This window comes from Streptopelia decaocto, assembly GCF_964273445.1.
Source record: "Streptopelia decaocto genome assembly, chromosome: 3".
Taxonomy (NCBI): domain Eukaryota; kingdom Metazoa; phylum Chordata; class Aves; order Columbiformes; family Columbidae; genus Streptopelia; species Streptopelia decaocto.
In genome coordinates, this window is record NC_138656.1 from 34,694,698 (window position 1) to 34,718,115 (window position 23,418).

Consider the following 23,418-nt stretch of genomic DNA (forward strand, 5'->3'; position numbering starts at 1 on the left):
CTCTGGTTGAATTGCATCAGCACCTTCAGAGACATCTGTGTTAGAGCTGCCAGTTTATCTGAAAGCTGTGACTGTTGCTGCAGTGGATAGTCTCACTTTTGCACACTGTGACATGGTGAAATGCTGCTGGGGTTGGATAGGAGCACTGAGTTTCCCTTCTCCCTTATTCCAGCTAGCTCTTTCTCCTCAAAATGATTTTTGTCCTCCCTCTTCCAGGACCTAGGGTAACTTGAGTCCCACTTCATTGCTGTTTGAGGGGCAAAGTTTAAAAAAAAAAATCAGAATAAGGCAAAACAGGACGTTTACTCTTCCAACAGGAAAGAAAACACTTTGCTTCTGCCAGCTGTTGTTGTTTTTCTTTACTGTATTGTTTCCTCTTAGTGTGCTGTGACTTCTTTGTTCTCCAGAGAAAACAAGCTTTGATTAATGAAAGCAAACAACCACTGCTTTGTTATGGTCTGTATGATACTCCACTATTTACTGTTTTCCAAACATGATTCCTGCTGCATTGGAAAGAATATCTTAACTCGAAAGTGGGAAAAGAGAGATAGGTTGTGGAGATTATTAGGCTTGTGGTGGATTGGATATATGTGTGTGATTTCATTGTGCATCACGATCGAAAGCAGAACACCAGCAGATCAAAAAAGCAATTAAGTAAGCATTTATAGAGGGGAACAAATTGTTCTTCCTTTTAACCATGGTTGTTCTTGCCATTCTTCTTCCACGAGCTTTAGGCTCCTTGTTTTCCCATCTGTCTTTCTCTAACAACTTCTGTTTCCTAAAGGCTTCACTTGCATCGCCCTTCCATGCCATCTATTAGGATCACCCTCTCTCAAGTGTCATCATTGTGTAGTGAAATAACTGTGGAGAGCAGAATACACACTTGCTTCTCACATGAGGCACATTAGTACGTAACTTAGAATACCATGATCTATATGCACTGTGGTCACAGCTGGGTTTTCCTTGCAGGTCTAAGAAATTGATAAAAGTTTATTCCTTATTGTACGTGAAAAAGTAGCACAAGGGAAAGTGCATCAAGTGGAGCTTTCACCAAGCATCACTCAGCCCAGGAAACTTTTTTGCTTATAGCTGTTCCCTAAGTAGTTTGCCAGCCAACACCAATCCTAAAGATTACAATCTCCAGCTCACTTGATAAGATTCCTCTGCTTCTCTGGTCAAATCCCTGAAGTGTGTGCTCCATGGTGATGTGCTATTACAGCTGGTGGCCCCCAGACAGGCTCCTCTAGCTACCAGTCAGACTTCTCAGCCAGAGCATGTGGGTAACCTCCTTTAATGTGCCTTTGACTATGTGTTTCCATTAAACTGCTATTTGCACCTGAGTTAATGGAAGTGGTGAGTGCCTCAACCAACCTCTGGCATAATTAGAAACCAGACACTTACCAGCCAAATACCTATGATAGAACTGGGAAGAAGGGAAGCAAGATTCACATCAGTAGATATTTATGAGAAGCAGCTGGAGATTGAGAAGTTCTGCAGCCTAAGAGTATTTATTCCCCATAATGAGTTATGCACCTGGGAAATGAAAATTAAACTCTGTTGAAGTGGGAAGAGTTGAATGGGGAGTAAGAGGATTCTCACTAAGATCTGATGAGTGGTTTGGGTCTTGTGTGAGTTCTTAGAGTACTATGAGTCAATTCAGCTCCCTGTTAGGTTAATGAAGGCCAGCATACAAAAGCCCTCACCTGTCTGCTCATCTCACGTTATTTATTCTTAGTTCTGCCATAGTTAGAACTGCAGTAGAGAGTGTGGGTGCTGCTTCTGCTAAAGACTGCCAGGCTTGTGATCCTGCTTCCTCTCTGAACTTCTGATTTTCCTCAGACAACAGGGATTCTACAGAAATATGTACACATTCTTAAGGTGTTGAGTGTGATCAGCAGTCTCAAACAAGCTGGCTCACACTAAATTGCAAGCTTGCTTTGTCAGCCTCCTAGCATACCCCGAGGTTAGAATCACACCAGCATTGTTGTGATTGGAGAGCAGTACACTGAGATGGATGTGAACTTCTGTTTCCCCTGTGTAGGCTCTCAAAATACTCCTGTGTTTTTTTGTTTCGGGTTATGCCTTTTCAAAGGGACACAAACTGAAAAAGCAAGTGCTATTACCAGCTGTAAACACTGCCTTCTCCCCTCTTTGGCTGAAAATAAGTTGCACCTCTAATGGCTTAACAAACAAGGCTAGAAGGGAAAAAATATTTTTGTTGTGTTTACTCTGTGCTTTTTACAGATCTGAGTGCTGTCAGTGTCATTGTTTCCCCTTTATTGTCCAGTAATTTCCCTTCTTGTCCACGTGGGTCTTTCCCACAACAGAGAAGAGAAAAACAAGTACAAAAAGTAGGAAAACACTATTGTACAACTGAAGAAAGAGGGAGTCTGCCTGTGCTGTGGCCAGGTGGAAGGTCATAACTCGTTTTCACACATAAAGCAGAGATGAAGGTGATAAGGCCTCTTTAAACTTTCCGGCATTGGCTTAACTCATGGAAAAAGCAGACTTTTTGGCTAACTTTCATACTGCCCCAGCAGTAGTCTTTTGCTGATGGCTTTTCTGTCTCCTAGAACCAGATTGTCAGCAGCCGTAAACAGCACTGTAGAGTTCAGCACATGGATTTTCCAATAAGTTTAGCCTGCTGGCTGCAGTGCTTGTTTTGAAAATCCAGTTCGCATCAGTGCTGGTAATTTGAAAACTTGTTCCAAAGTTACATCTATTTCTCCAGTGTCCCTGGGTGAGCCAAGCCTGTAGTCAAGACTCTCTTGAGAAGTACTTGGATCTATATTTTGTGCTGTACAGAGGCCCATCAGTTAGCAGGCTGGTGCTGAATTAAGCAAACCTTGGTTAGGTTTTTTTGGCTACAATGATCATGAAACAACAAGCCCTTGTTTCTCCTGCCTCTTGTGTCTTTATGAAATCTGCATTCAGATCTGCTTGCTTCCTTCCTTCCTTCCCTCCCCCTCTGCTTGGTTTCCATTGGGATCCCCTTCCATTCTTGGTGTCACGTAGAGAGGGAGAGCTCTCTTAGCATGCTCCTTCCCACGCTTACTCCCCATCTGTCTGTTATTTGTTCTCCATTTTTTGTTGTGTGGTTTGGGTTTTGTGTGTGTGTGTGTGTGGTGTGGTTTGTTTTGTTTTGTCTCTCCCCTGTGTCCAGGATCCTTCACGTGCAGCTCTTTCCCATACAGACACCCAAAGCTTCTGGAACTCGTGTCCCAGGCTGCAAGGAGCCTCCTGCAAGAAGCTCAGGCTGTCTCAGCCAAAGGCTTCCGATCAGGAAGATCTTGGGGGCTGTGTTTAGGGCTCACTGTCCCTTTAGCTTCCACAGAGGAGTCCCTGAGCAATCGTCCACAAAGGTGAAAGAAGCCAGTCTCCTCCCTTTTGGAAAATGTAACATTTTAGGCAGCAGTTGCCCCTTGCTCTGCATCTCAGCTTTATCTTCTTCTGTATTAAAAGGCAAAAGGCTTACTTTTCTCAGCTGGGGAAAATCCATGCTCAGCAAGCATGTTACTCTCCCCTGTCTCCCCCACTTCCCCTCCATCAGACTTCACCTGCCTGAGGAGGACGACTCTGAGAAGATGGCTTGTGTATAGGAAAGCATTTCTTTGTAGAGCTGGGCTTACTCTTAAAGCGCAAAAGCTCAGTAAGACGAGGAGGGCAAGACTCTGAGGAGAGCTAGAGCAGAGAGCTGCAGTCCAAACCTGGTTTTGCATGTCCCCCTGACTTCTTGCATACCACTCAGGGCTACTCTATAAAGTTGATAGCAAGGCTGAAGCTCCTTTATTTGCAACACAAGGCTTTGTAGAGGTTTTACACAAGCACATAAAGTCCTATTGGGTTTGGCTCAAACAGCCAAATAATCTCCTACAGGCATGTGGATTTTTCACCTACTCTTGTTGTTTGTATTCTTTGGCATTTGCAGATGTGTTTGTAAATAAGATTTGACATATAGGCTTTCTTATTTCCACTGTGTGGTGGTTTTGTTTGTGTGTGGAGGTTATTTTTGTTTTTTTTAAACACCCTTGAAAAGGCCTTTCTCTGAAGAATATAGAGCACCTACCCTTTTAAACAGTTTAGGCAAGAACCTTGTAAGTGTATCAGGAAGTACATAAGTGAGAAGGTAAGATTATGTACAAGAACCATTCTTATCCAACAATGAAATGAAGATGGGCATGGTTTGTGGGCCTGACAGAAATAGGTACCTTTCAGAGCAAGAATTACAGCTAACTATTAAGTGCCTGCAAGAAATAGGCTGAGGTCTACAGATAAAATGCAGCTTAAAACTCCTTCATGATATTAAGAATGAAGGTGCACGTGAACGTTTCATTTATGAAGTGCTAGAAGGCTTATCTCAACGGATTCGTCAACAGCCTGGATCATAACCAAATTTCTCTATTCAAATGCTCTACCACCTCATTTTCATTGTGTGCAAGCTGTGTGCTGTAACGGTAGCTGTGCGGTCAGCCTGTTGTGACCTGTCACCTGACCCACCACAGGAAATAAGGACCGTATTTTTGTTAATGCCTGTTCTGTGCCCACAGCAAAGAGTGGAGGATGCTCCTGGCCCTCATCCTAGCTTGGGAATCAGTGCTCCCTGCAGTGATTATTTCTCTGAGTTTAAAAAAAGTAAGAGCGTGTTCTTCTATTTTTCCTTCCCTAGATTTACCATTATTATTAGTTGTGTTGGAAGACAAAGGAAACTTGCAGGATTCAAGATGCAAACTTGAATGGGCATCATGTAGTTGCAGCACAGTTTACAGTCAACTTCCCACAGCGGCGTGCAGCTGTCAGTTTTGGTTAGGGAAGTCTGTGACAGTCCTCTCTGATCTCAAGGGCTTATAAATTGGTGAAGGCTGCAATATATTGAATTTTGTAGGAAATCTTATAATTGAGTTGCTTTAATTCAGGGCATGTGTTCCTCACATACACCTATTTTTGTGGGGAGATGGGGTAAGAAGAATAATATGTATGTGCCACTTTGGGACACACATTTCAGGTTTGAGCATGTGCTGCTTTGTTTTTCTTTCTTTTTCCAGATGAGAGTTGTGCTTCTTAAGTAACTTAATGCCTCTGAGAAATGCCAGTTCAAACCTGCTTCTCAGGCCCTTACAGATTCAGGTGTTGAATCCTACATTAGCAAAATGCTAATTTGGAGGTTGCTCTTCAGTGCATTTTGTCTTAACATACACAGGTTTCTAACCAGGGAAAAATACACCATGTACACATATATACATACACGCACTTTAAACTAAGGTGTTTATTACATGCTAATTTTACCATAGTCAGTGCTGGCAAAAAGGACCTTTCTCCATTGTGGTGTAACCAGACAAATGCATAGTGTCTTGGAGTTCCTTCAGTCTCAGCCACGTGCTGCCTATTCGAAGAACCCTCAGTGTGGGAAACAGTCTCACTGAGCTGAGCACCAATACGCTCACTGTAGCAATGTAAACATGGCCAAAATTCAAAACCACAGGTGTACAAAGAATGTCAGCGTAGAAGACTTTGTGAAAGGCTTTTGTTTGAGATTTAATCAACATACACACTTCTTTCCTTAAAAGATCATTACAAGCCTCTGGAAAGCGAGTGTTATCGAGCAAACATCGATGCTTGGCTTCTGTCCTTACCATTGTTGTTGCTGGCAGAAATACTGAAATGATGCAGTAGATTTAAAGGAGGCCAAATATATCCTCACTGGCATGCAGAGGAAGTTTCCACAAAAGTCACACAAGAGAAAACACTGAGAGCGCAGATATCTGTTCTGCTGGGTCCGTGCAATGTTCATCCAAATGGCTTACTCGTGAGAAAATAAATAGTACTTTATAACACCTTTCAGCTAAGAAAACAGAGTAACAGTCGAATTTAGAAGTACAAGGTACAGGAAAACTTCTCATGACCCAATGTGATCTGTGACAGTCCATCAAGGTGTGCTGTGTTACAGTTGTCATCTTCATTTTTCTGTGCTTCAGGGTGAGCAATCAGCTGTCCTGTAACCAAGAAAATAGGCTCTTAACATGCTGGCAATGACAGCCAATAAAAGTATGAGGCTTTGGAAGTATAAACTTCATGGGTGACAGCAACAGAAATCAGACCACTACCCTGGACTTGTATGTTTATCAGAACACTGGTTCTTGTACATGTAATATAGAGCCCCGAACTGTGCGTGGCACTGGTACAACAGCACAGAATTTGTTCAGATATCTAAGGGGTTATTTTGATGACTGATTTAAAAAAAAAAAAATGTCCAACTTCTAAAAGCACATACTGACACCAAGAGCCAAGCTCCCAGTTACAGTAAATGCACACTGTGGTACAGAAAATATATATCTATGGATGATTTGGCATTCTGCTGAAAGTGACTCTTGTGCAAGAAACAAAGGCAAATTTGAATGAAAGCACATCCTGAAATTCATAAAATAACCTTATGAGACCTAAACTCTAGCAGATTTTAAACTGTCTTGGCTTCTTCTGCAACTCACCTCAGATTCTTGTGTTTCTGGGAGGGTTTCTATTCCATTGTGATCCTGTACATGTTGCGGGGCCTCAGCTTCTAGCTCTATATCAGCCTGCACATTGGGCTTTTCATTCTCCCATTTTGCAAAGCCTTTGTTCTTCCCGGCTTTACCATGGAACTTGGACTTCATTTTGGGGAAAGTATGGGAACCTGAATCATTCCAGCCTGGCTCCTGCCAGAGTGGTTCTGTCTGCGTCGCTTGGCTGGTGGTCGCCCTCTGCAGCCGCACCGAAATTTTCCGCGAAGAGCCAGTGACAAGGGTGATGGCTCTACCATCGATGTCCTGGTGTTCTGCAGCAACACTGGGAAATTCAAATACTTCATCTTGGACTGAAAGAGAAGGTGGAATTGTTTATTTTAAATATTTTACTTCAAGATCTTTACAAAAAGATATCTGAAGCCTGGGATGGAGAGAGGACTTAAAGGTTCAGAACAAAAGTTGACTATTCTGGAATGTTTATGCACGTCTTCTAGTAGTCAAATCACTTTCAGGACCAGGTCCTTATATACCATTACATATAATTGCACAATGGTTTGCAGAGGTGCTTTATGCAGGCAGCACTAGGCTGTGTGGAAGAGAAGGCAGCAGTATCACTTAGCAGTAGGAAGCTCTGAAAGAGGTTGAGAGGTTGTTCTTTATTCCAGGTAACCCCCTATATGAAGCAGTGGTATAATTAGCAGTATTCATATGCCACTTGGAAATGGATTCTGGCTTTGCATGCACACATTTCCTTCTCCGTCCATCTACATGCTCAGGGGATAAGGCAGAGCTAGAAGTGTGTCCTGTGTCTCCCAGCGTAGAACAAATGCATTCTCACCTGGCAGAGGCAGAGATGGACTGCTGGGCAGAGAGCCATGGCTGCTGCCTACTGAGGTTCCTCTGGAAAATTTCCTGCATGCCAGCACAAGCAGGTCTCTGCATTGCTTATGGCAGTTGGCACCGCAATCTGTAAAGAAAGGAATTGTCAGGTCACCAAATGTAAACCCACAACTACCTGGTAATCCCTCAGGGCTGTTAGCAGACACCAGGAGGGGCTTTGAAGGAACAAATACTTTGACAGAAGGTGTGAAGGGAGTTACAGAAATTGATCATTTGGCGTGAAGAGTGTTACAAAAAATGGATCATTTCTATGGCAGCCATTAATAGAACTCTAGCAGCAGAAGGGAAGAGAGGGATGGTGTTTTCATCAGAAATTAATCTCAAGGAAGAAACCTGGAATTACTGGTATGATCCTGTGGATGCCATTCATAAAGTTTCTGCTCCACTGCATGAGTCTCCAAAAATACTTTTTCTATAGTAAACACACTTGGTTAGAACACACTGGGACTTCCATACTCTGAGCCTCTGGAAGGACAGCTGGAGGTCAGTGTAGGTCACTGTACGTTAAAACTTGTCCAAGCAGCTCAGCAAGCAACATCAGCACAGAGTAAGCTCTGTGAACATGTTATCATCCACCTGGACAAAACTGGCTGAGTGCCTGCACACCTCACCTCTGCTGGGCTTTATATCACTGCCGATACACTTGTCCCTAGGTACATTTATCTGAAGTGTGACTGTGACTGTAGTATGGATCTTATCTGCAAGAAAGAGCCAAAGGGTGGAGGATGTGTGCCCCGAACACAGGCTTTCTCTCCTGTGTGTCCCTCCCTTGCCGTTGTTTGAAAATGTCCATCTTCCTTGTTTGTTTGTTGTTGCTCCATGACCTAACATTTTGTTCTAGGTGAGCCACTGCCAAAGTGCTGTGTTTGTAACTCTCTGCTAAAAGAGGCAGGGTAGCAGCTCTCGCATGACGGATGAGAGTTCTGGTTTTTCCCATCACCTTGTTCAGATGACTAATACAGAAGTACCTGCCCAGCTGTGGTTTTTGTCTGCCCTATAGATAACACTTCTCCCCACCCCTCCCCTCTAATCCAATAAAGATCTCTTTTGCCATGGAGAACCTCTTCCATCACTTGTAGACCACACAGTCTTGCTTCATCTCACTATCCACAGTGCCAGGGTAAGCAGCAGACCTGAGCAGATGAACTCCCTACCTCCCCCTGCTAGCAGAGTTCAAAACAGAAGATGACAGCTCTATGCTTAGAGGCAGAAATCACCCGTAACAGCTGCAGCACTCCAGTGATGCTGGCACATGGGGCAGCTGGCGGCTGCTGCAACAAAGGTAGGCACTAATTACACATGTTGATCACTTTAAGATCTGAACGAGCAACTCTGCTCTCTTACTCTCACGCTCCATTGCCTACAATTTTGACTCTACAAAAACCACTTTTGCTCTCTCTTCACTGGCCCTCTGTTACAAGCAATGGTGCGGGACAGAGCTCAGCTTTCAGATCTCGAGTTTACTGGGCTGCTGTGACAAAACCCTATCTTCCTTCCCTCATCCTACTAGTAAAAATATAGACTGCAACTACCCCTTTTGTAGCTGCTCAGATGTCAGTAATCAGGAAGAGCTGAATGACATACATTGGTTTAGCCATGGACATTTTCCCCACCCCTCTCTGAGGAAGAGATGTCCATGGCTAAAGAGGGAGACAGGAATACGGTGGAACCTAAGAAACAATCCTGCCAATTCTTTGCCCTTCTTCTAGGAGCCAGTGTAAGACTAAGGGAAAAGAGTGCATATAAATACAACTATGAAGTCCCAGCGTGAATGTTCCCCTGTGAATAACTGGGATGCAACTACAACTGTGAAAAGCAACAGTGCCCTTCAGCCAGAGCTGGGATGCTTGAGAAATGAATAGGTCCATGACTTTAAAGACAATGAGGACCACTACAATGTTATTCTTGGGCTAAACTGCTCAATATGGTGCAAGAGCTGCATAAGCCAGTAAATATTTTATGAAAGCAACAGAGAGGGCTGTAAGAACTCTAGGATTTTTTTTTAAAGTTGAATGTCTGCAGAAGATCTTGCAATGAGATCTGCTGAGCAGTCTAGGAATTAAGTATTTCTCTATTTCTAGCTCAGCCACTATTGCCTTGCAAGGCCAGCCAGCCTTCATCACAGGCATGCGGATGTACATGACAGAGAGTGTTGCCAGCAGACCTTTTCTTGACCCCAAGTCTCAGGAGCTACATTTCAGGAAGTCTCGGTGTTAGGATGAGGACACTTGGTTTTCCAAGATGCAGGGTCTTTGCTGGTATAAAGTGACACCTCATCGAGTCAGTGGCTGCTTTGGACCTTTAGAGCTCACATTAACCTGTGTTTTCCTACTGGGTGTTATGTCCCCTATTGCAGTGAGACTTCATAGCGTACTGGCCGTTACTGTTCAGGGACAGTACCGAGTGTAGAAAAAATTTGGATGAACAGATATCATTCTAATAAAAAATGCAGTTGACCTACTTGTGCTAAAACCCACCACCTGTAACTTGAAAAATCTATGCAATATTTATTTACCTTTGCATTTGTAGCCTTGTTTGATTATGCCCCAGAGCTGCAAAGAAAGACAAAAGAACGTCAAGGAATCAGAAAAGAAAGCTGGAAGGAAAACAAGGTCACAATGAGGAAGTACCAATGGCTACAAAAGCACAAACAGGATACAACTGCTCTTAACACCCTTCCTGTCAGGCAGACCTCCCCCTCTAATTGTGATAAGACCTGTGTGGCTTCCCCCTTATTTGTACTGCTTACAGTGGGACTACCAGAGGAGGCGCACAGATGACATTTGCTTTCAGGAATGGGTGAAAAATTGCCAGTATACCAAGCTTACTGAAAACAGCAGAAGCACATTCTGCTTCTAGGCTCACTTCATGTTATCTGTGAGGGAGTTTCTAGTGTACATCCATTCTCCAGATACATGAATGACCCATGCCATTCAAACACACCACTGGTGATAGATGTTAGGTTCTTGGTTCCCATACTGGTCTCCAGCACATGCGCCCATAGCAATCACATTTTTTTGCTTCATTTTTCCATCAAAAAAAAGGTTGACAACCAAAAGAGGCAGAAAATCCACTGAATTCCATCTTTGCCTCCTCCCAGAAGCTGTCCTTGTTGATGTACGTAACAACCAAATGCTAAACTTCCAGGAGGCAGTGTGTGTGGTCCCACACTTGCAACATGAGCAGAATTGCCTGGAAGGAGGAAAATTCCCCAGCAAATTGTTATCTATGCACCCAGAAGCACTATATCTACAGCCATGGCGTTATAAAAACACGTATTTTCACTCCAAGAGGCAGAGAGAGAAAGGGGCCGTTTTTCTAGCCCTAACATGAAACAAAAAGATCGGGGACTACTGTGTTTATTTATCCTGACCTCATTTGAAACACTACCAGTGAGGGTGAGCACCTCCAGGGAGTTGAAACTGCATGTGGCTCCTCATCATATTTATAAGAATCCATGCACAGTGTGCAGGGGGTGAATATGATCATTAAAGAAACATCCAAAAGGAAGAGCTGGAGAACATTCAGAATACAAGGGAAAGAGTAAAATAAACACAATATGAAGAGTCTGAGGGAGAAAATCGTCTATATTGTAAAAAAGAATTGCAAGTTGAAATGGGCGCTTGGACAAAGCAAAATAGGTTAGACAGGGTGGCAGAAAGGTGAATAAAAGAACAGGACAACAGTGGCAGAAAGGTCCATAGAAAGCCTGCTGCTTGCTCTTTTCCTGCTAATGCTGTATGTATGCACAGTGAGCGCAGCTGCTGTCATCAGGCAGTTGAGCCCTCCAGCCTCTCTTGAAAAGCAGCAGCATTAGGAAGAGCAGGGCTGTCAATGCTCGGCTTTACGTAATTTTTTCCCAGCTTGCTTTGCTACGATCACCATAACAGACATGGACTGTAGTTGTTTTCATTTCAGCTCTAATCTGTTCTCACTGAAGAGCTTTCTCCTCATCTTCTTAGCTCTGGATATTCCTCCTACTCAAATATGGCAGCGCTGTCGTGATTACACAGAGCAGCAAAGCTTCGCTGAAGTGCTGTGTCATGAATTCTGACCTGAAGCTTTGAATCCATCTGCTACAGCTCTGCTGCAAATCTGGCTCGAGCCAGTTCCAAGGTAAGAGGATCTGTGCAAATTCAGCTTACAAAGCTCAGTGGGATGGCTGGTCACCTATCCTGCCACACAGTGCAACTCAAGCTGTGGGACGGAACTGTGACTGGCCATGGGTGTATCAGTTTCACTCTGCTTAATGGCATTAGGTTTTAGCTTGACCTTTAAAGTTGGCATAGTTTTAATAACAGATATTTTATTGAATACCATGTGCAGTGCACTGTCACATCAATTCAACCTGCTGTGCTGTCAGTGCACATTATTTTGACTGTGAATCTGTGTACCAGTGGATGAGCAGCCCTGAAATGCAGAACAAGCACGCAGCAAATTTTGTAGTTGGTTCCTGTCCTATCGGTCCAACTCATCCACAGGACAATGCCAATGAGTTCAGTGAGGTGAAAGGAAAAAATGACCTTATTTCTATTTCCTGTACAACCCCTTACTCATTTGTATTCCCACACTGGCTGTAATCAGGGAGACGTGAAAAATCCAACAATGGCCTATTAGCAAAGTGATGTCTGGTGGAGAGGATATTTTAGGGCAGTCCTCAGGCCTTGCTTTGCTATGGAAGCTTTCCAAGCATGAACCGAGTGTCACGAACACAGTGACGTCTTCCTGAGGCTGCAAGGAGCTTGAAACAATAGGCTCAGGCCAGTGACTGCCCCTGCCCCATCAGTCTGCTGGAGCTGTCAGCTCCGGAGCCCACCAGCACGCTCCTGAATCAGCACTGACCATGTCACCTCCGAGGTTTTTGCAGTTCTAGCGGAAATAGGTGGAATTCCTCCTTCCCCATGGCCTTGATCAGCGGTTGTGATAGGGAGCACAAGCATCTGAACAAGACTGACACGTCGCAAAAGAAGCGAGCGGAAGATGGGAGTATGGACAAGAGCAGGAAAAGCAGAGCCGGTCTTAAAGGAGGCATGTTTTTTGCACTTAGCAGTGCTGTTATTGTTACTTTCAACCGCAAAGAAATATTAATTGGTGGAAAAGTTCATGTAGTGCGAGCTGCCCATGGCAGAGATTTTGCTGCCGATGGCAGAGGCAGATCTGCACTGGAGAGCTGAGACCTTGTTCTGAGCTTACACCTTGTGTGTGGGCCACACGTATGTGGGAGGGCATTGGCCTCTTCCCTGATTGCTTAAGCTGTCTAAATGTAGACATTTAATTTTAGTGGGGTGCCTACATTAATGTAACTTTCAAATCATAGTAATTCCTTTTTCTTTACTATGCTTTGTTTGAAGTGGAAGCCCAAGGAGGTTTAAAAGCAACACAAATGTTCACAGAACCAACAGTTTCCCAGCTATGTACACAGCATTCTATTAAATGACATCTGGTAAGTTATGGCTGAGATAAAAAGCAAGTTTAAAAAAACCCCCACAAATAAATTTTAAAAAATCTTATTGTACAGAACTGCTGGAAGCACTTTTGATTCCTTGACCAAATTAGAAGATCTGTTAATTCAATAGAGAAAGGACTAAGGCTGTTACGGCCATTCAGAGAATTATGAACATAGCTATGTTGCCATGTGCAATTTCCTGAGAAAGAACAGCTTTTGCTTCATCTACATCCTCTGTTCCAGACACACATTTTCCCTTGAGTTTGTTTACATGGGAAATCAAGCCAAATTAAAGAACTTAAGATAAACCAAGTAAAGCCATTCATATAGTCTCTGATATCCTTTAGCTACAATGATTTTATTTTCTTCCCTGAAACAGTAATTCTTACAAATGCCAGTATTCAAGAACCACTAAAACAAAACTGTATAGCACAGCTACAACAGGAGTAAATGTTTTCTGCTTCTAAATGCAACGAAGTATTTGGCCATGAGACTTCAGCAATGCGCGGAGCCAGTTTCACCCTGTCTACATTAAAGGGTAAAAAATTGTGTTTAATATATACTATTATTAAAAACATACTTACAAATCCTGCACAGTGCTCACAGAAAGTTGGTTTAAGATAGGTCATCTCCTGGAAGTTGTGAATAAATCCTGGTCCCATTTTACACTGGAACTGTGATTTAGCTCTCAGAAAATAAGCCATCATTTCTTCTTTGCTTATAAGACCATCTCTGTTAGGGGAAAAGAAAAGGTAGAGGTAGAGATCCATCACTGCTCACAGCATTGAAGAGTTCAAGATTTTCTCGTTGCAAAAAGCACACCACACACAAAGCACATTCTTTGACTGAGCTGCAACAGTCCTGGCAGGAAAAAACCCTTAGAGCCTTTGCGGTTCTTATCGTTCATTAAACAGCAAACACTGAACTAGCAGCATGGACCTTGGTTTCTCACTTGTTCATGACATCAGAGCACAGACCAGGCCATTATGTGAAGGACCGTGACCTACAGCTCACACAGACCAAGCAGTTGTGCTTCTGGTGGATCACCAGCTTCGAATGCAAAATGATTCTGGACAAGAATTATCAAGCCCAGCTGGCTAGGAAATATATATACACCTCCTAGAATATTTGTTACCCTCTCTCTCTTCCATACACTCATTTCCCTTGTCCCATACACAACTTGTTTGTTTCACCAGTCTGATGCCTGATCTGGGTACAGGATCTCCATTGTAATTTGACAGTACCGTAGGGGTTTTGACTCAGTCCCAGCAGGAATTCCTTATTAAGCTATTACGTATATTATTTTTAAAGTACCAGGTAAAGCAGGACCCCAGCCTGGTCTTGTAGAACCAAGTGCAGCATAAGAAGTAAAATGAGAACAGAAATCCACCTTCAGTGATCTTCTGTTCCTTAAGTGAGATGTCAGACACAAAAGGCTTGGGAGACACTGTTTCTTCAATATTTGTTTTACAAGGGTTTTCAAATTGGAGAAAATAAATAAATAAATAAATAAATAAATAAATAACAAAAGCACAAGGAAACTTCCAAACTTACTGGTCTTTGTCCAGTACACAGAAAGAGTCCAAAAAGGGGAAGTTGGCAGCTATACTTTCAAAGTCTTCTTGAGAAATGTAGCCATCGTGGTCATGATCGTAGTTCCTAAAGACAGACTGGGAAACAAAAAGAAAATTATAGTCCGAATACCCAACCTATCCTGAAACTATATGAGCTCTTGAACCTTATAATTACATGTAAATTAATATTCAACATTACTAGTCATAAGCTTTGCTCCCTTGTTTTATTTCTCTTATTCCCACTTGGTACTTCAACATGTGTATATATTGGACTGTAGGGGAAAAACGGCTAATTTTTAAAGAAAATTTGACTTGAGTATTTATCTAGTGATGGTCCTCCACACCTCTTCAGATATAATTATTTTTGCTTTATTTTTCTTTATTGGAAATGTCACTAAAATTCTGCCCCACGTGACATATTCCCTTTGCTTCATTAACTATGCTTTTTAATCACAAAAAAAGAAATATACCAAAACCAACCCAACAGTAGCTTTCCCATGAGTATTTCAGATGTTTCTGGCTTCACTTCTCTTGTAGCTGGTCACCTCAGCTCTGCCACAGTACTGTTTCAATCTGATTTGTTCACTAATACTTTGACATCCAGATCATGAGCACTTTGTATCTAACAACTCCCTCCCATCAACCCACCCCAGCTCACCACTAAGTAAAACCAGACACGGCATCAAATTTAAAAGGTCGCATAAAGTGATGGAAGCCCTTCTTAGCTGCTAAGGAGTTACTATATTCTGTTTTACTGATTGCAGAGATATGTGAGGGGCATTAAAGCTACATGTGATGCTGATGGGGAAAATAGGCATGTCAAAGTCAACATGACTATCTGAAAGACAAATACCGAAGCACAGACCATCTCATAAAATTAAGATTTGGTTGACAAAGATGAGAATTGAATACACTGAGACCTCTGAAAAGTGTTTGCATTGTCCTTATTTTAACGACAATGTGATGAAGCCAATTTCTAAGCACCTATCAAACAACCTGTAACTGGTGACTGGCAGACCTTGAAAACACACTGTTAAGAAGGAATCAATATGCAAACCCAAGTAGTATTCAACACTTCTAGTAATTAAAAAAAACAAAACCCAAAAGCAAACAAAACCACAAACAAACAAACAAAAACCCCAAACCAACCAACCAACCAACAAAACCAAAGCAAACCAAACCAACAAACAAAACCACCACAAGTCAAAAAGCCAACCGACCAAGCCAACCAACCAAACATAAAAACACAAACCGCATTAAAGCACAACTTGAAGCAGCTAGTACATGATGAAGACTGGCAAAACACAGCCAGTTATAGAGAGTGGTGGTGGCCTCTGGGTAAGCTGTATCTGTAACAGCCCCAAAACATGTCTTAAGGCCGTCAAACTCAAGATTGCATGTCCTGAACCAGGCCAAAATTGTGGAATGGGGGACTGCATCTCCCCTATTCACAGGAACAAGAACAAGCCCCCACTCTGCACATTCTGGAAAGATTAAGGAGTTGCAACAGACTTCCTATTTAAACAAGCTATCAAAGAGAGTTTTGGATGTGGACTGATTTTTATCAACACGTGTGGCACGGACAAAAGCAATACAGGAACAGCATGTGCAGTTCTAGCATCCCACATTAAGAGAAAAAACCTGAAACTTTTGCTAAAAGAGAGCGTGTACAAAATGTAACTCACAAGATACATTTGAAGTCTGAGAGAACTGAAGACTTTAAGTTATCTTAACAACATGACCCCAATTAATGATCTGTGACACCTATAATGTCAGAATTTAATACTTCTTCCCAGACTTGGTAAATAATTTTTAAAAAGCAGGAGGAAATCTTGTTTCATTATCTACAACGCATTCCTGGTTTCTCTGCATGCTGCTCACATCACTGCAAGTTCCTTACACACCAACACAGCAGGGCTCAGTCTCTCCAAAGGAACCTGGCAGCGTTTGGTTTTCTTTGCCTTACCTAACATGTGACCTTCCAAACTGAAGCTGGAAGATCCCTGCTATAATTCTTCATGACCTCATGCCCACATTTCTAAAGTGATACCAAGATGGTGCTATCTTTACCATACGTAGTATGCTCTGGACGGCCAAATGACAGCAAGCTGAAAATCAGAAACCATGTTTCATGGAATCAATGTTGGGGATTGGAAGGGACCTCAAAAGATCATCTAGTCCAATCCCCCTGCCAGAGCAGGAACACCCAGATGAGGTTACACAGGAAGGTGTCCAGGCAGGTTTTGAATGTCTCCAGAGTAGGAGACTCCACAACTTCCCTGGGCAGCGTGTTCCAGTGCTCTGTCACCCTCACTGAGAAGAAGTTTCTTCTCAAATTTAAGTGGAACCTCTTGTGTTCCAGTTTGAACCCATTACCCCTTGTCCTACCATTGGTTGTCACCGAGAAGAGCCTGGCTCCATCCTCGTGATGCTCACCCTTTAGATATTTGTAGACATTAATAAGGTCACCTCTCAGCCTCCTCCAAGCTAAAGAGACCAAGCTCCCTCAGCCTTTCCTCGTAAGGGAGATGTCCACCAGGACCCCCAGGTCCCTTTCCCCTACACTGCTCTCTAACAGGTCATTCCCCAACTTATACTGGAACCTGGGGTTGTTCCTACCCAGATGCAAAACTCTACACTTGCCCTTGTTACATTTCATTAAATTTTCCCCGCCCAACTCTCCAGCCTTTCCGGGTCTCACTGGATGGTGGCACAGCCTTCTGGCGTGTCAGCCACTCCTCCCAGCTTGGTGTCATCAGCAAACTTGCTGATAGTGCACTCTATTCCCTCATCCAAATCATTGATGAATGTATTGAATAATACAGGCCCCAGTACTGACCCTTGAGGTTTCCAGAAACCTTCTCTGAACCCAGTAATCTGTGAGTCCTTGTATCTGAGTATTTTGGTTTCTGGACATAAACCGGGTGGCAAGAGCTGCAACACTCAACTTTGCCCTTTCAATTTATATTTGCTTGTCAAACCTATTGAACAGCAGCCAGGCTTCGGATGCTCCTGAAAGCTTGCTCCTTTGCATCCAGAAACCTGCTTATTAATTCTGTCGCTGACTGCAGGAATAAAATATTTCTGAAAGTATCAGTAAAAGCTCAGATTTGTTAGCTTATGTCTGAAGTTCATCCCAACCATAACAATATCTTAAAAATCTTGAAATTAATTGTAGTTATGACAACATCAAAACTATTGTTGTCTTCAGCCAATATATTATTTGAAATACTTACATCCACCAGCTTTCGTATGTGCTTGTTAATGACAGTAGGGTCGGGTTTTGGTACCACTCCAGATGCCCACTCCAATGGTTCTACTGGCTTGTTAGGGGTTGTCGGGGAGGTAGGCTGCTGAGAGATGGATCAGAACACAAACATTTTAAAATCTGAATTACGAAGTTGAACTTCCCATTAAAAGCAGTTCTGTATGTCAGAGTTACAACCACAAACTACTGGAGTCCCTGTGCTGTAAAAATGTACTTAGCACAACATCACACAAGATATGTTGCAATGAGACTCAGAGGAAGTGGGAAGGAAGGAGGGTCTCTGGACATAGTGGCCATCAGAATTAGATGTCCAAACCTTGCTTTTCTCTTTCCTGATACAGCCCTTGAGGAACTCGCCACCACGACACAGCTTGGCTCCAGCTCCCCGCTGGAGGGACCGTGCCCAGGAGCCACACGAGGGACGATGATGGGCTGAGTAAGTTTACACTCCTGCTCTGCGCGCACCAAGAGGACAGCAGGATGCAGAAGTGGGGGCAGAATTGTGCTTGGTGATCCCACAGACTTCCAGCCAAGACGTGCCAGGTTGCACAGCCTAGTTCATCTTGACAGCCTGAGGAGAAGGGCTGACCTTTGACTTGCTCTGCAGATAACACCAGCCAGCCTATTTTCTTCTGAAAACAGCTTGGTCTTGACAAAACGGAAGCTGACAGCTCACTTGATGCACAGAAAATGCACCCAGCTCCATCCACACCACTATGAGGCTTTGGGAGAAGCTCTGGCACACAGCTCAGCTTGTTCAAGTAGAAAATATAGGACAAATCTGAACACCATTTCAGATAAGGCTTCAAAAATCAGCAATTAAAATACTGCAAGGTAGACCGGCCTTCTCCTGCATCTGCCACTGGACATCTAGCAGGTGAAGCAATGTCAAGGAGAAAAAATTCAGCGTGGTTTACATCAGAAGGGAGATGGCCCACAGCCTCAGAAGGCCCCTGTATTGGCTGGTGAGCAACAAATCTGGGTCTCATCTGTCTCCCTTTAAATTGGTGTGATTTGAGAGGGAGATAATTAGAATCCTAGAATCACAGAATGTCCTGAGTTGGAAGAATCATCGAGTCCAACTCCTGTCCCTGCACAGGACAACCCCACAGTTCACACCATGTGTCTGAGGGTGTTGTCCAGTCTCCTCTTGAACACTGTCAGGCTTGGGGCTGTGACACCTCCCTGGGAGCCTGTTCCAGGGCCCCAGCACCTTCTAGGGGAAGAATTACACCATATAAAAATGTTACAGTTACTATGGTGCATAGCAAAGTTATTATAGACTTTGATATTGAGATAAAAAATGGTCACAAGGTGACCATACTCTACTGTGTTTGATAGGAAAAAAAAAAAAAAAGTATTGGTGGGTTGCTTTATTAATTTGGCCTTTTTTTATTCAGTTTTCAGAACAGCTTTTATCAGTTCCTCAATGGCTCTTGATTCATCATACCAATCTGCAGAAGTAAGTTTGAGAAGAAAAAAAAATCCCTATATCCACAGAATTCATTATCAACAAGAAATACAGTGAACTTGGATATCTAGCTCCACATGCCAAAAGGACTTACAGAATGTTTTAATCCTAAAATTAATATCATCACACAGTGATGGACCAACATGCTGGCAAGTGCTTTTGCTCTAAAAATAAGCAGAAATGCAGCAGTCTTTTAAAAATGACATGTTACATGATAACATGTAACATGCCAGTATTGTGATATTCTTACAGCTATGGTCAGAGAAGAAATTTGAAATGTGCCTTCTCCTAAAAAAATCTTAGACTAAAGGGACTCAAAGCACCAGTACTGAAGTGCCAGAGAGGTGCTAAACTACCAAATCCTCACAGACAGCTTTTAACTCCTGCTGGTCCGAGTTCGCAATGGCAGAAAGAGACTGAACCCACTGGAGCATTCCTCTTTCTTCTGGGCTCATTCAATTTTTATGTTTTTAAACAAGTTGCAACAAAAACTTTGTGTTACTGCCCACTAGCCAAAGGGAAATGCTTCCTCCTATTTCACTCATAGACTTGTATGAACCACTGTGATTTTATTTATGAATTTGAATCATAGAATCATAGTATCATTTTAGTTGGAAGAGACCCCAAGATCATTGAGTCCAACCAGCAACCTAACTCAGGCACTAGAAATACATGCTATGAAGAAAGGTACTAACCAGTGTCCAGAGAGTACCTAGCTGAATTTATTGAATGTTCAGGAACACTCTATCTGGTCATGCTGTTTGTGATTCAGCCTGTGTCTCCTCACTCTTTCACCAGTACAGGGATAATGGTGTCACAGATTTAAAAAGCGTGTTCAGATGGATGCAAACGTCTGCCTGTTTTACTGTTGAAATAAATTCTACTCAAAAGCAAGTGTCTCCAGTGGCATAAATGTACCAGGCAGAGTTGTCTTCTAGTCAATAGCTGTACTAGTAAAACCACCAACAGGAAGATAACTAATGCACAGGGAAAAGCAGGACAGTGTGACAGGGAGATGCTACACTACAACTAGTGGTTGGTCTTCAGTATTTTTTTAGGCTGCAACGCTGACTGAAAAGTCTGTTCCCAGTTTTAGCAGAATGAAAGTCTTGCTCAAGTCCCTGTTGACGGTAGGTTCGTATGCTCACTTTTGCCTCAAAAATGACTGCAGCAGCATGAGACACATCCTCTGCTGTGCACCTGCATGGAGTTGTACCCTTACAACAGTAAATCAAGGAGCAGTTGGAGTGATATAACTATGTTGTCGTGTTCCCTTTGACAAATTTTTCCACATACAAAAGCTCTACACATTCTTTCCCCTCTAAAATATCTTGTGTGCTTTGGCACTCCATCAAAGAGAAGTCTGCCTCAAATAGTCTGGCTTTTTTAGATTCAGCTGTAGCTTTTTACCCATCAGGGTGCTGCAACAGCTCAATGTCACTGGCTATTCATTGATCCTTACGCAGAAGTCTCCCGCAATAGCTGGGTACTGTTAAAGTTCACAGCACTGTTTATATCGCTTTTGTCCTTCTTAAAGCTCAGGCTAGAGATCAAAGCAGCAATGTGATGATTTTCTTCATTTACAGTAGTGGCCCATTAGACCTTCCACAACACAGAGCTGTAACAGATCAGCTTTGCTGGCAGTAATGGGAGCAAGAGGGAGCCAGAATAACTGTGATGAATGGGAACTGTTGTGGTCCAATCATATCCAACAAGGACAGAAGACTCTAAGTGAATTCCAGGTTTTCGAACTGAGTTAGCATTGACTATGGAAATATTAAATATCTATCTTACTATTTCTCATCATTCACCATTGAAAGTACACACACATAGTCCTCAAAAACATGATAAACTGGCTTAAAATCCAGAGAAGCCCTATACTTAGAAATTAAGGGGGTTTGCTTCCTTGCTTGCTTTTAAGAATACTTCAGAAACATAGAAAGCACTGCAATGAATCACCTCAGACTACTAGACCCTCATCTCACATGCTGCTAAGCATTTGCAGCCTCAATTAGTTTCTGCTGGTGTCAGACTTGAGAGAGCTCATCCTGAGAGAATCACATGCTGGGTACGACAGGTAATAAGGATGTTAATGCACTGATTAAATGCCCAGAGGAAAGAGGAGTCCCTGAACTCTGGCAACAGAAGAGAGAGTAATGCTTTAAATGAAATTCAACTATTAATTAGGAGATTTATCAGTATCCTCAGCATAATGAAAAATGCATGAATGCAGCATTATCTTTAGTTGCACATACTAAAAAAAAAAAAAAGTAATATCTATTCTGAAGTTTTAAACATTGGTTGAGAGCCCAAGACACAGCCAATTCTAAATAAGCTATCAGTTTGTAAAACACCACAGCGAATGCTGTAGCTTACCTAAAAGAAAGTTTGGACTCAGTGATGTTTTATATAACTGCACCAGCATCCAGAAAATGAAGTAATGGTCACACAATAAATAATTGATATAAACTTGCAAAAGATATCTTCACATAAAGCAGAATTATGTTTTCCATGGCTTACGGAGACTTTGTTGAAAAACAATTAATAATTAAGTCTGGCATGTATCTCTATTTATTAGACTAAAATGCACTAAAACCCTATAAATAGTGACGGTGTATTCTATACAAGCATACACACTAAAAAGCTTTATGTGCATCTGAACAAGGAACTACATTAACTGTCATTTTAAAATGTAATCAACTGTACACAGACAAAATAAGCAATATGTCAAAATGCAGTAAAATATGACCTACAGATTTGGAGTTCCTTGGTTCCAGCACCAGCGAGAGCTTGTAGATATCATCCTCAGTGTGATAGAGATCCAGGGACAGCTATGTGTAAGAAAGAGGAAAAAACAGTAATATTTATTAGACCGGGTATGATATGAGAGGCTTATAAGCAGAGATATACCTCCTACTGAAGCTAAAGAAAACGTTCTGCTACTTGGTGTGTCAGGATACACGCTGAGGCTGCTTGCAGCTGCTGGGAAAGCAGCTTTTCACAGAGCTAATGTAACCCACGCTGGTGAGCACACATCTGTGCTGATCGGAGCAGGTGCTGACACAACCTGCATCCCAACATGTCAAGTGAGAGGGGCTGTGTGTCGACCTTCTTCACAGAGGGACATTGGTACCAAAGACCATCCTTATGCAAAACACTTTATTTTAGCAGCTCAATGGTCGTGACAGATCTCACAGAAATAACCTGGTGAATACAAAAAGTGCAGGAAATAAGCTGTAAAGAGGCTGGGCTAGAAGGACTTCAGATTGTGTTCTGGTCAAATTTTCTTCCTTCCAGCCCAGCTTTGCCTGTTCCTGATCCCCTCTCAGCAAGTAAGACAAATTCCCTTTCAGCTTCTGTCTTTATATAAAGATTTTTCTTCTGTGTTCTCATTTTTTTTTCCTAGAGGATTTATTTATAAAAAAAAAAGAAGGGGCATAAATATGCTTAAAGTAAAATGAATTTGTTTGATTTTACTTTGGCAGCCGTGGTCTTGTGCCAATGCAGGTCTGCAGTAAATTCCTTCTCGCTTGGAGTGATGAGGGAGAAAAGTAATCAACATTGTGGCTAATGTTTTGCAATGAGAGGAAAGGAACATTGCATGCTTCCTGTGATCATGTCCCTACATTAAATGGTTCTGGAGTAACTGATATGAAGTTATCATCTACCTTGCAAATCCCCACTTAATCTAAGATTGAGTTAAAAGGATGTTTCCCAGCAGACAGATAGAATTAGGACATACTAAATGACTCTGACAGAAGGTTATTTTTAGAGGCCCTGAAGTGCTGGACAAGTAACAAGCAGGACCAGTGACACTGTACTGCAGAACCACCTCAAGAAACTACCTTCTTTTAGGCAGAATTTGGACAATGATTAAGACAGGAGCCATGCCCTTTCCCAAGATAGGTACACATCCCAAAGCAAATGCATCCCTTCAGAGGTGTCTGGATTTTGCATTATTCATTTTGTCTAGCTGTAACACTACACTGATTTTTGCACTTCGTAACTTGGTTACGGGCACCAGTGAAAGCTTGAGCATCCTGCAGGTTCCTTCACCCAGCTGCCATGCTGCTGTCACAGGGGACCTGTCCTAAAGATAACGTAGATCCAGTAACTGCTGTCACTAACATTGTTCATGTACTTTGCTAGTCAGTGACTGTATTGTTAGGTTCCTGAGTGGTACAAAATAGGCAGAGCTCAGAGCAAATTATATTATCAGGTCAGGTCGAGTTTGACAGTAGAATTGCTCATGTAAAAGGCCT

At 42.5% G+C, this 23,418-nt stretch overlaps 1 protein-coding gene across 4 annotated transcripts in view; it reads right to left on the reverse strand.

The window, feature by feature from the left end:
- Nucleotides 1-4,833: 4,833 nt before the first annotated feature.
- RASGRP3 (RAS guanyl releasing protein 3) overlaps nt 4,834-23,418 on the reverse strand; it is a 62,383-nt gene continuing 43,798 nt past the window's right edge. For 2 of the 4 annotated variants that reach the window (XM_082048642.1, XM_082048640.1), the window contains exons 7-14: nt 21,910-21,987; nt 17,654-17,770; nt 14,398-14,513; nt 13,428-13,575; nt 9,913-9,949; nt 7,336-7,464; nt 6,483-6,847; nt 4,836-5,990 (exon numbers count right to left, since the gene is read on the reverse strand). In XM_082048642.1, coding sequence (XP_081904768.1) covers nt 5,982-5,990; nt 6,483-6,847; nt 7,336-7,464; nt 9,913-9,949; nt 13,428-13,575; nt 14,398-14,513; nt 17,654-17,770; nt 21,910-21,987 — 999 coding nt within the window. In that variant the 3' untranslated portion in view covers nt 4,836-5,981. Of the gene's footprint in view, nt 5,991-6,482; nt 6,848-7,335; nt 7,465-9,912; nt 9,950-13,427; nt 13,576-14,397; nt 14,514-17,653; nt 17,771-21,909; nt 21,988-23,418 lie in introns of all 4 variants that reach the window. The other 2 variants (XM_082048643.1, XM_082048641.1) reach the window with 2 other exon arrangements.